The sequence below is a fragment of the Primulina eburnea genome, chromosome 8, assembly GCF_022965805.1.
Source record: "Primulina eburnea isolate SZY01 chromosome 8, ASM2296580v1, whole genome shotgun sequence".
In the NCBI taxonomy this organism is placed as follows: Eukaryota; Viridiplantae; Streptophyta; class Magnoliopsida; order Lamiales; family Gesneriaceae; genus Primulina; species Primulina eburnea.
The window spans coordinates 39,785,695-39,799,545 of record NC_133108.1 but is presented as its reverse complement, the minus strand read 5'-3'; the positions used below and the strand labels follow the sequence as shown (position 1 = coordinate 39,799,545).

At 31.0% G+C, this 13,851-nt stretch overlaps 1 protein-coding gene across 3 annotated transcripts; it reads left to right on the top strand.

The window, feature by feature from the left end:
* Window positions 1-1,964: 1,964 nt before the first annotated feature.
* Window positions 1,965-7,547, top strand: LOC140839692 (ethanolamine-phosphate cytidylyltransferase-like). Of its 3 annotated transcripts, XM_073206585.1 has the most exons (11): window positions 1,965-2,058; window positions 2,174-2,284; window positions 2,741-3,166; window positions 3,894-4,129; window positions 4,350-4,528; window positions 4,979-5,050; window positions 5,437-5,504; window positions 5,704-5,824; window positions 6,751-6,816; window positions 6,906-7,028; window positions 7,153-7,547. In XM_073206585.1, the coding sequence occupies exons 3-11, from the start codon at window positions 2,814-2,816 to the stop codon at window positions 7,222-7,224; spliced, it is 1,290 nt and encodes a 429-aa protein (XP_073062686.1). In that variant the 5' UTR covers window positions 1,965-2,058; window positions 2,174-2,284; window positions 2,741-2,813; the 3' UTR covers window positions 7,225-7,547. The 3 variants fall into 3 exon arrangements, with proteins under 3 accessions (XP_073062686.1, XP_073062687.1, XP_073062688.1); XM_073206586.1 differs by lacking the exon at window positions 2,174-2,284; XM_073206587.1 differs by lacking the exon at window positions 1,965-2,058 and having other exon boundaries at window positions 2,065-2,213.
* Window positions 7,548-13,851: the final 6,304 nt, after the last annotated feature.

Sequence of the window (13,851 nt, the reverse complement as noted above, 5' to 3'; positions counted from 1 at the left end):
GAGAGTTCTGTCACCAAAAAAATGGACTATAAAACCGTGGTTAACTGAGGCCATTGCATTGACACGCATTCGAACTTACCTAGGACTGCGACCCATCTCCGATTGGTTCAGAGCGTAGGACCCATCATTTGCTCTTCTCCAACACCACCATTATTTTAGTCCGTAATAGTGTAATACCAAATTATAATCTTTGTTTGTTTACCCTTAATTTTTTATTTTTTAAATAAATGATTTTAAAAATTATACTTACTTTTCGAAGCATCAATTATAGCAGTTCCAATACTTGTAGAGTTTATTGAAGATTCCATGAAAACATTCTTAAATTATATCATCACATAATATATGAGGTAAAAATTTGTGTGAGACGATCGCATGAGTCGTGTTTTGTGAGACATATCTCTTATTTGGGTCATAAATGAAAATGTATTACTTTTTATGCTAAGAGTATTACTTTTTATCGTGAATATCGATAGGATTACCCGTCTCACTGATAAAGTTTCGTGAGACCGTCTCACAAGAGACTCACTCAATATATGATTATACAAAAATTGTTGGAAGAAAGATTATAAGACTACAATAATTGTCATTGTTGAGATATTAATCGTGATATTTGAGTTATTATATGATTTAAAACATTTGAATTATATTAATATACCATCTATAATTTTTGGTAAAATAAAACGTTCTCCATCCTACGATGTTGACCTAAGAATATAAAATACAGAAAATTTTGTTAAGTTTCCATCCGATCATTCTTACACGCGCTTGACAAATTTCTTCTTGCTTGCTTAGATATTGTGTTTTGACCGAATTCAATAAAGACAAATTTATTTTTAAAATATTTCTTTTTTTAAAAAAGAACTTATTCATAAAATATAAAGTTGAAAATTCACATGTGATTTTCAAATGAAGTGATGCGTAGGCTTATCAAAGTCTTACAAGTCTATGTCAAGTTGATCACATCCCACCGACTAATAAATTATCACAAACTAGCAACCTAATTTCTAATTTAATCAAACTTACTAGCAACCTAATTTCTAATTTAATCAAACTTAGATTTTCTTTTTCAACCTAATCTCAAAATTGATTTTATAATTTTGAGATTTGAGCGTGTCTCATGTGAGACCGTCTCACGGATCTTAATCTATGAGACGGATCAACCTTACTTATATTCACAATAAAAAGTAATACTCGAGCTTAAAAAGTAATACTTTTTCATGAGTCTCACAAATACAATCCGTGAGGCCGTCTCACATAAGTTTTTGTCTTGAGATTTTTATGGATGTGCCATTTTTTAAATTATTATTTAATCTTAATATATTTTCGACGAACTATTTGTTTTAAAAATTATTTTTTAAAAAACAAATTTGATGGGTAAACTCGAATTCTAACTCCCAATTTGATCGATAATTCAGGAGGAAAAAAGAATTAAATAATCTCAGCACAATGAACTCGTTTTCGGCTACCCATAAAGAGAATCTTAATTAACACGATTCTGAATTATTGATTGAAAATTGACCAATTTCAGTCTAATATAAAGTTTTTTTTTTTTTTTTTTTTTTCACATTTGCTCAATCAATCATTCAATTTTTTATGTAAAAAAATGAATTTCTTTAAATAATATTCCGTTTCTAGTGCAATAGAAATTGATTGAGTCGGTTTTCGATCAATGGACCAGATTATATTTGACTCTGATTTCATATTCAAAAATCCGTGGACATAATTTCTCTTTCTTTTTTGGAATTTGGAATATATTATTTAATTAAGACAAAAATTTATGTGAGACGGTCTCACGGGTCGTATTTTGTGAGACGGATCTTTATTTGGATAATCAATGAAAAAGTATTACTTTTTATGCTAAGAATATTAATTTTTATTGTAAATATGAGTAGGGTTGACCCGTCTCACAGATTGTGATCCGTGAGACGGTCTCACGTGAGACCTACTCTTTAATTAAATGTAAGAAAAGAATCTTTTATTGTTTCGTTGCAGGAAATTAAGGCAGATATTTGGATTTATAATCATACCAAGAATAGTGGAGACGCAACAACGAAACAGGTGAAAAGATTTTTATTGCACAAGACACCCATTTCGTGAAGAACTTTGATTTCTGGTCCAGCCGTTAGTTTTTATGTTATTTACAAAATGACAATATTCACATTCTATGACACAGAATCGAAGTATCCGATCCGAGTAAATCGTTAGGAAGAAGAGTAAGAAGGGCCCTTTCCTGTCTTCCATTTTTCTTGATTTTTTCCAACAGCCCATCTACGCATTCTCTCAGGTCCACCTGATTTCAAAAGTTTTTGTAGTTTTTTTTATGTTACATTTCCTGAATTCTTGGATCAGCTGGTTCATATTGAATGGATGCATTCAAGATTAGATTTTTGTCTGAAACTGACCTTGTTTGATTTTCTTGCTATGGGCTGATTAAATTCATGGTTTTTGATCTTATGTAATATCCATTCTTGAATTACTCACCTGTTGCTGAATTGATGCGATTCAATGATAAAAATAGGAAAAGTTACTTTTTGATTTTCTTGCCAATTTTATTTTTGTTGCCCCGTCTTTCTTTTCCATCATTCTCGTATTTGATCTACATTAAAAAGTTTTCATCCCGATAAATTTGTTGGATTTCTGACCTCAACCTCTTTTCTTATGATAAAAAGATTCGTTTTTCTGGTTTATTGCATTGTTTCACGTTTTGTCTCTTCTTAATTTGGTTCTGGTATATCTTCAGGATTCGTGTCTCCTCTTACATTGTTATACAAGGCCTATAAAGGGCCTTGAGATAAAGTAATAAGAGGAGCCAGATGGAGTTTGTGAGCAGTAATTGGACAAAAGATGGGGTATATTACTACTCACATCTATTTGGTGGTATAATGCTTACTTGTGCATTGCTAAGTTTTTCGACGAGCTACTTTGGTGCGATTAGTGTTCCAACCGTGCCCTTCCTTATTCCTCAATTGAGGTTTTTTCATAAGAAAAAAACCACCAAGAAACGTGTCCGCGTCTATATGGATGGATGCTTTGATCTGATGCACTATGGTCATGCAAATGCTTTGAGACAAGCAAAGGAATTGGGGGATGAATTGGTTGTGGGCGTTGTGAGTGATGAGGAGATCATGGCTAATAAAGGGCCTCCTGTTTTATCCATGCAAGAAAGGTATTAATGCTGTGTAAGCGAATTGTTTATGTTTTGAAATGTTTCTTTCATGTTTGAATTGGGATGAGTGTTTCTTCGACAATATTTAGCTGATTAGCTCGATGAAATTTGAAATATGAGCGCAAGCATGATGAACTTCATAACAGTTATGTATAGTTCTAGAACCTCTGTCTGGATTCGTTCTAGGATTTTTTTTCTTTTATTGATCTCTTCTTATCTTGAGATATTTTCCTTTACTGTAATGAAAAATGAACTGGCGACTGAAATAAAAAAGATACTGGTGCATCATCAGCACTCTTAGGTAGTAAAATGTATCTCTTGTGCTTCTAATTAGCTTAGTTGGGGATGCCAAAATGCTAATTACATGATGCAGCATTTGAGAAATGCATACTTTTGTTTTTTCTGGGTTTTTTCTTTCATATTATGATGACATTCATGCAACATTTAATGCAATGATGAATATTTTGAAAAAAAATCAGCCTGAAAGGCTGGCCGACATTGGAAAATATCTTTTTCCTTTTTGAAAACTTTTTATTTTAGGTTATTTACCACTCCTTTGCTTTATATTTATGTTTGTGCTTATTTTATTTATCATGCACACTCAATGCTATAATGAGACATTCCTGGATGCTTCCTGTTTCATTTCTATGGACAGATCAGTTTTGCCCAGAGTACGAATACAGGCGAATTTTGTACTTGTGATCTAATTTGATGTTTTTTTTTTCAGGCTTGCCCTTGTTAGTGGGTTGAAGTGGGTTGATGAAGTAATTGCTGATGCCCCATATGCAATTACCGAAGAGTTTATGAACCGCCTTTTCAATGAGCATAAGATTGACTATATTATACATGGTGATGATCCCTGTACTCTACCAGATGGAACTGATGCATATGCTCTGGCCAAGAAAGCTGGTCGGTACAAGCAAATTAAACGCACTGAAGGCGTCTCAAGCACCGATATAGTTGGTACTGTAATCACGTTGTTCTTTTTCGTTGAAATTCGATTTGCAAGAATTTAACTTGGAATAGTAGTTTCCTGTTGGATAAACTCCAGTAGTTTCTCCAACGAGGGCATGTTCTGATCATCATAAATGTCTCAAAATGAAGATTCTGGTTGTCACTTTAGCATCTCCGTGAAATTGTTTATAATCTCATTGTTTTAGTTGTCATATCATTATTTGTGCAGGAAGAATACTTTCTTACATGAAAGATGCTGAGGCCAAGAAAGTATTCTTGGAATCAGGTCACTCAGGTGAATTTGAAAACTTAACTAGCCCGGGAAGTGAGGAGTCTCAGGCTAAAGGAGGGCACATCTCTCATTTCCTACCCACATCAAGACGAATAGTGCAATTTTCAAATGGCACGGTATATTAAAATTCTTTCCGCAATTTCATTGACTTGTCGTACCGCAAACTGGGGAAATCTTTAAGCTGAAACCAGTCTCCTGACCAAAAAGCGTAGATAAGTTTCCATTTGTTATACTGTAAGCAGTGACTTGGTGCAGTGTAGGTGGTTGAGAATTAGCTGCATCATTTAACCAAGTTGGCTGGAGAAGAATTACGAAATAGTAACCCTTATATTGTCACAATTTGTATCTTAAAACAAGGAAAAATATAATGGCTTCTAATCAAGATTACAAACTTGAAAACCATTGATTTAAGTTAATGTTATATGTTTCAAAGTCATACTTCATTTGTATTTTCATGGCGTCTTACTTATTTCACATGTTCTATTTAATCTTCACTGATAACATCTTTATTCCTCATTTTCCAGATTTATTTTGATGAAAGTTGTAAATTATCTTAAAATTTTTAGGTACCTGGACCAAATTATCGTGTTGTGTACATTGACGGGGCATTTGATCTTTTTCATGCTGGGCACGTGGAGGTATTTTTCTGAACTTCATGAAGCTTTCAGTGCTTTGGTCAATATTTTTGTTTAAATGTTATCATCAATGGTGCTGCTTTTATTTTAACTAGATATAGCTTTACTAAACCTTTGTTCTTTTTTATTAATAAATCAATATTCTCATTAAAGAAAGATCGCTCTATTGCATCACTGAAATTTTTCAATGATATTTATAATCAAAACCCCTCCCATACGATGAAACAAAGCAATCAAATTATAGCATTATGGCCATGCAAAAATAGAAACTCAATAAATTGACCTAACCTAATCAAAAAGATTCTCCTAACATCATCTCAAGACTGTTTAAATCAAATGTTAAAAGTACCCTTATTTGTGCCTAATAAATTGCTCTTTGTGATTTACAGATTCTAAAAAAAGCTAGGCAGCTCGGAGATTTTCTTCTTGTTGGTATTTATACAGACCAGACCGTGAGGTATGATCCATTGCTTCGTATTAAGCATTTGTTATTCCACTGTACGAATCAATAATTGTAGTCTCATGGCTTTGGTATCAACAAGTAGTCAAATATTCTTCGTACAATATTAAATTGAAGTTGAAACAAAAGTATCAGCGTTATCAACCACACCGTTTTAACCATATTTTTTTGTGTTGTGATGATTTTTGTTTTATAGTGAACTCCGCGGGACTCATTTTCCGTTGATGAATCTACATGAGCGTAGTCTTAGCGTTCTGGCATGCCGTTACGTTGATGAGGTCATCATTGGTGCACCCTTGGAAGTTACTAAAGATATGGTGAGTTATCTTTGTGAATTAACCAAAAAGAGATATTGGCTTTCATGTTTGCTGGAAATTTTTCTGCTTCTAAGGGTATTCAATTGATAGACAAATAAAGTAAATTAAATTCAGGTTAAGGGGTTGTGTTGGCAAAAAAGGGTAAATAAATTTCGTTCTGCTTTGTGTCAAAAGCATCTTCATAATTTGGCCTTCGAAAAGTTAAGCACGACTTTAGTGGTCAATTACATCAATTTCCCACAAGATTGTGAATTATTCTCTTAATATCTCCTAATTACTCAGTGAGGCATTAACTTTCCTGAGATATCCAAATGATCATATTTTTGTTAGAGGGATAAAAAAAATCTACGGTTCATATAGCATAACTATCTTTTCCTCTTCTAGTAATTTAAGCTAAAAAAAATTCTAAAAGTTGATGACATCTACCTTCCTCGAGATTTGACTTTCATTGAACTGTCTCTAAAATTCATAATTCATCCACCTCTTGAGGTTTATGAATTTATATTTGTATTGGCGTCCGCGCCCGATTAAAATTACTATAGTTTTATCAACGATCATATTTTTCAGTGTTTTTATAACCGGACCGTTAATCGAACCGGTCAAGCCTTAAAAAATGGTGTAACCGGTTCAACCGGTCGAACCGGATCAATAAAATTAATATTTTATTTATTTTATATACCATTTTCTTAATGAGATAACTGCTGAAATTAAATAGTCCAATGGCATAAAATGAACTGGATTTAAGATTTCATTCATGCTTCAAGTGAGTGTCATCAATAGAGAAAAATCCCACGGCAAATGCTTGAACAAGGTTTTAAATTTGGGCGTTCGATCTTATGTTAGCGTGTGAATGATATCTTTTGACTTGCTGTGATTAACAGATTTATTTGTTCTTGATTTGTTTTTTTACGTTTGGCGTGTAATAGATTACGACATTCAACATATCTTTGGTTGTTCATGGGACAGTCACCGAGGACAACCGTTTCTCGAACGTAAGTGAATCTAACTTGTACGTGGGATTTAACTAAATATATTGTGAAAAGGGTGATTATCTTAGAAAATAATCGTTTGCTTAATGCAGGGCAATTCGGATCCTTACGCCGTTCCCAAAAGCATGGAAATTTTCAAAATCCTCGAGAGCCCTAAAGATATTACGACCACCTCTATAGCCCAGAGAATCATCGCTAACCATGAGATTTATTTGGTATTTCACTTGCTATCATCTCTTATTCAACTCTCAAAATCTTCAAGAGCGGTAAAGATAGTCAAGATTTAGTTTTATCTTGCAATATGAATATGAATGACCAAGTTATTTCCTACTTTGACAGAAGCGAAATGCGAAGAAAGAAGCAAGCGAAAAGAAATATTACGAAGAAAAGAAATATGTTTCGGGTGATTGAGAAGGCGTAGGGAACGAACGACGTCTCTAGTAGGAAAATTTTTTTATGCTTCTTTCTTGATTTTTCCTGACACGATTCAAGGGGAGATGGAGTCATGTAATTTTGTACTTGGAGAATATATGGAGGAAAGAACCAAGGCGAGGGAAGCAGTTTTGGCAGTAAATTTGATTTAGCCATTTTACTTCCTGTATACCATCAGCATAGATGCTGATCTTAAATTACATAGTCCACTTTGTAGAAATTTTACGCTGCCTTGTAAATTTGTGACAAAATTTTCTGATTACTGCTTGTGTTATTTCATGTTATAGTTGGTTCAAACCCGATTTGATCGTCTCGAATGTCCGAGATTGATTATAGAGATGAATGTAAGCCCAACGCGACGACCCACCAGTATATATCGGTGTTCTAAAAACCGATGTTAAGTGGTCGTCTAACCTTCCGATTTTAAAAAATACGATGTGTGTGAGTGCTGGTAAAAAATCAGTGGCCTAAGCTGGTTATAAACAATATGTCATTGATTTTAATTGAATTGATAATTGATGATATAGATGAATTATTTAAGTAAAAAAAATTTGTCTAGACGTCCGCCTAAGCACCTAAACTAGAAGGTGGTTTGTCGTCTACCTATCATTTTTATGACACTGAGATATATGAATCTTCCCAAATTGGAAGTTATATTTACTTCAATACCAAAAAAAAAACCCAAGGAAAAAAAAAATCAGGAAAAAGTTAGAGTAATTTATAAAGCATTTATTAAATATTAAATATATTGATAAACATTTAATATAATATTCAATTCCCAATAAGTTAAATTGTGTGTGAGGCCCAACCTATTCTTAGCCCAAGTTTAGGCGCTGACGGAATCTGACTTCGAATAAATGAATCACATGACAAAGATAAAGTAGATAGGCAAATCTATCTTTCATAATTCAAGTTAATTATTTATTGATTTAATTATTTATTTTAATTAGCTCAAATTTGTTATAATTGTGTCTCGATATTAAAATATTGTCCCAAATTTATTATCTATGTCTTAAAGAAACACATTGGAATTTTTTTAATTATTATAATTAATAATAATTCATTGTCAAATAATAACTATAATCAGCAATAATAAATACAAAATTATTCACGAGTTACGATTGGCATTAATTTCGTGGACAGGGCATGGTCGGCAGTAACGTTGTACGATTTACGTAAGGATTAAATAAAGAAACTGCCCAAAGTTTTTGCCCCAGTCAAACCCAATCTTTCCGCTAATAATTTTCTATTTTAATTATTGTTTTCATTTTTTTTGCTCTATTTAACTTAAAGAATATTTTAATTTTAGACAAAAACTTACTGTGACACGGATTTCTTATTTGAGTCATCCATGAAAAGTATTACTTTTTTATGCTAAGAGTATTACTTTTTATTGTGAATATCGACTGTGTTGACTCGTCTCACAGTGATGTAGACAAAAATTATAATTATCCGAATTATTCTATAGGTTCGTAAACGGGTCCTAGTAACTGGTGGAGATCTCATCACCTCAAGGGATGATGATTTTATGCTTAAAATATTTAGCTCTCAATTAAGATCTTTAGATTATTTTTTGACTTGATCGTTGGAGACACATCCTCCCTTGAATAATGATCATCTCCTCTTTAGAGATTTTTTTGGAGTATATAGTGAGCTTGAGCTTTTATAATTAATTTGGACTTTGATAAGAAATTGAATAAATAAATTGAGTCACTATCCATCTCACAGATAAAAATTCGTGTGATCGTCTCAAAAGACCTAATCTTAATTTTATATGATAATAATCATTTATTATTTTAATTGTATCAATATAGCAGAAATCTCTATGAAAAGGTGCAATAATTCACAAATAAAATCAATAGGTTCAACTATTTTTTAATGAATTAAATAATGATAAAATTTTATTTTAAATGATTTTTTAAAATATTTAAGAAAATATATATATATATATATATATATAAATTTATATATTTGAGACGAAGATTACTATAATTGGTAGATTTCCGTATATGCACTTCCGTATCACTCCTTGGTTATAATGAAAGTACCAAACACGTCCTTTCACTTTCTGACTTGTTTCCTGAAAAAGCCCTCCATGCCCACATGTGCTTCCAAATCTGATTTACGATTTTTATATATAGATGTTATCGAGTCGAGTCGAGTCGAACTTTTGAATGTTTGAGCTTGTTTCGTTTATAATTGAGCCGAACTCGAATTTTATTTAACGAATAAATGTATGACTCACGAGCTTATTCAAGTCTTTATCGAGCTTAAATAAGCTTAATAAATAAGAATTATACATTTAAATTTTCATTAAATTAATTAAAAAACAAATTATATATTTACAGAAAATATATATTATTCTTATTAAAATTTGTAAATTTATTATAATAAATAATTTTAATAGATTTTTCTGTATATTTCATAAATAATATGCAAAATCAATAAATCAAATATCAAAAATATTATTTTCATTTAAAAGATTATTCATGAACTTACCAACGAACATGTTCACGAGCTACAAGCCGCATACTGTAAAACTTGAGTTGGTTGTTTATCTTAACGAGCCTCATAAATGCGCTCAAACGAGCTTCTATCGATCGAGCTTCGAATAGCTTACAACGGTTTGGTTCGTTTACATCTCTATTTTATCCTTCACTCCTTCCAATTAAATAAGCCTTTGTTTGGTTCAAATCTTACTCATAAAAGTCAAACAATATTAATTTTAACCTTGTAACGATGTGTATATGTGCAGATTCGACCTTTCAATAATTGAAAGATAGATCAATAGATCACCTTAAAATGGCGAACCGAACCAACCATGAAATATAAATTATCTAATATTTTACAAATAATAATTTTTTCTCTATATACGTTGATTTTATTTAAAATTAATCAACACATATTTAATTAAATAATTATATTTGTTTTATAAAAAATTACACCATTTTAAGGTGAAGTATCTTTCAAATTATGGTCTCAAATTTCATATTTTTTAAAATAAGATGTCTGGCCAAATTCTAAAAGAGAAAAAAATAATAATGGAATTTTTTTTTAAAAAAATGTGTTGGTTTAGTTTTTTTAAAATAAAGAAATGTGTATGCGTATCGTTCTATTTATTTTTTATTTTATTTTTATTATAAATATAATTAATAATGATAGTTGGAATATGGAAATTCTTGAATTTCATACTTAAAATTCTTGAATTTGTGCTCTTTTTATTAAAACAAATTATTTATGTATTTAAATATCCGTTTGGTTTAGTTTTTTTACAAAAATAAATGAGGTTTATATGTGTCTCGATCTACTTTTTTTAATTTTTTAAAATTAATGAATTTTTGAGCTTCAACTTCTATTTTTTGTGTGTGAACTAATTTGAAAGATAAATCACTTTCAAACAGTGAACTTGTCCGGTTATTGGCTTACGAGGTTTTTTTATATATATATATCGACCACCCTCATATCGAACAAATTTCATCGCATAAAATTAAAGAATATGACTAGCATATTCTAACAAAAATTTGGCAAATTATTTTACCCTTTACAAAGGGAAAAAGAAAAAGAAAAAGGGTAATTAATATTCCAAAATTTAACATGTATTAATCAAGCATCTATCTACCTTATTTAAAACAAAACAAATAAGGCATGCGTGATCGATGCGAAATGTAATGTGCGTGAAAATCGTTGTTTGAGACCGAACATGACTTGACGCCTAATTTTCTGTTTCTCAAAAACGAAGCATACAATTTTAAAGGCGACAACCACGCCTCTTCATGTTATATAAAACCATGTCCCCTGGCTTATTTAACCGGTCTCTCACGGATGCAAGTCCCCTCTCGCAAACATTGAACGCATGTCTAGACGTAACCAATGTTCTAAAAATCACACTTAAACTTGAAACTCGATAAAAACGTCCTACTTCGGAGAAAAAACGGAAAAAAGCGGTCTAACCGTAGTTTGACCGAATTAATCATAATTAAGACGTTTCATTAAATGTGCTTAAATACAATTAATCGCATCTGTTTATTTTTTATTTTAAAATAATAAATTAGGTTTATAATTTAGATGTTTATTTTTTAATTTTAATTATGATTAAGCGTGTCTGACAATGGTTTGACAAATATTTAGCAATTTTTAATGTATTCTAGTTGCAAAAATAAATAAAGATTATAATTTTGAGATTTTTATGTTTTTATAAAGGCAAAAACTTGTGTGAGACGGTCTTACGGGTCATATTTGTGAGACGAGTCTCTTATTTGGGTCACCTATTAACAAATATTATTTTTATGCTAAGAGTATTACTTTCTATTGTGAATATGGGTAGGGTTGACCCGTCTCACAGATTATGATCCGTGACACTGTCTCACATGAGACTCACTCTATTATAAATATGGTAATTAATGTATCATAATTAAATTTATCATATTTATTATTATTTTATCTATTTAGTGGTTTGAGATAATTATAATTAAATTAAAGATAAAAAACGTTTTTTCACCCTTAAGGCCGTGATAATTTCGCTTAAGTTTGAAAAGCTTCGAGCTCAACATCCACGTTTTGGGACGCTTCACACTTTTTTGAACATTTGACGTAACTGATTAACTTCCACTCGTAACAAATCCATCATGATGCAGGGTTGAACAAATTATTTTTTATGTCATAAGTGTAGGAAGTTAAGTAATAATATGTCATTCAATTTCCTGATATGTATCAATTAGAGGAAAATCAGTACAATGATTAGGCTAGTAAATCAATTTCATTTATTTGTGATTTCAAATGATATGCCGATCATATCATATACATTTGTATATATACTCTCACACTGTAAATCAAAAATCATCATTTTGGAGAATCCATTGTTATCAAAAGCCTTGTCATGGTATCAGAGCCCGAGTTCCACCGTTATGTGTTGGACTGCCTATAATTACGCCACCTGTTCTGCCCATAATTGGGTCATTTGTAAACTCTACGCTCAGATGTTCATTCATGGGCGTGAGAGGTGTGTGTTAATTGTGTTGGATAAATAACCTTTGAGTGGTATATATGGGATTGGACAATCCTCCCCCCCTGAGCTAGCTTTTGGGGTTGAGTTAGGTCCAAATTCCAATCTTTACATGGTATGTAGAAGGAAAATAACAATATTTCATTCAATTTCCTGATATGTATCAATTAGAGGAAAATCAGTACAATGATTAGGCTAGTAAATCAATTTCATTTATTTGTGATTGCAAATGATATGCCGATCATATCATATACATTTGTATATATACTCTCACACTGTAAATCAAAAATCATCATTTTGGAGAATCCATTGTTATCAAAAGCCTTGTCAATAAGTTACTTTTTATTGTAAATATAATTATGATGGATCCGTTTTACAAAAAAAAAAAAAAAAAATCTATAAAATTGTATCACATAAGACCTACTTGTTTTAGCAAGCCCACTACTAGCATCTACCTAAATACTTGATATGTATTTTGCTCGACTTCTAAAAAAGAACCATTATGGAAGGAAAAATAAAATGATTATTCTCTTCCATTGCTCGCGCTATGCCATTCTAAACGAATCCTATTTCATATAAATAGGACATATTTTTTTAATTTAAGAAAATAATCAAAACTGCTGTCTTCTAAATTTAACTATTTTGACTTTTAATCTTTTAACTAGTTTTATAGGTAAAAACTTGTTTGAGACGATCTCACATATCGTATTTGTGAGACGAGTATCTTATTTAGGTTATCCAATAAAAAGTATTATTTTTTATGCTAAGAGTATTATTTTTTATTGTGAATATGGGTATGATTGACTTGTCTCACAGATTAAGATTCGTGAGATGGTCTCACACGAGGCCCACTCAATCTTATAACTTGGGGCATTTTTTACGTTATTAATAAATGTCGATTTCATTATATTATATATATATATATATATATATATATATATATATATATATATATATTTGGGGAAAAATTGTTAATACTATATTTTATTTTTAACATTTTATTGATAAGGATTAAATATTTTAAAAAATTCGATTTCACCACAGACCAAAAAATTATAGTAATGTTTTTGCTGACGTGGTTGTGTCAAAAATGGCATCATCATTTTGACGAAATATGACCAAATGCTTAAAAAAACACAAGTTACACCCAATTCTGACTAGTTAAATGGACTAACAACATTTTCTACCTCTGGTAAGCTCGTAATGTTTAACGCGCACTTACTTAAAAACTCGTTGTTAAAAACCCGAAATAATTAAACTTAGATTACCATTTTTGCAATTTTTCTTTTAGTTTTTTTAAAAAGATCATATCATGCACATTCTATTTTCTCTTTAACTAAAATATATTTTAAAATTTACAAGCATGCACACAAATACAGTTTTATAGATAATCGTATTTATTAGATATATTCGAAACATGAAATGTCTCGTTCATATGAGGGAGTACACAAACACGTACGAGGTGGAAATTCTCTAGAGATTGAGGATGGCAAAATTCCCAGATTATATTCTAATAATAATCCCTCTTTTATATTTTTAACAATCCAACGAGATTGAAATAAATATGATTTGCCTTTTATACATACATCGACTATAAATTTGAA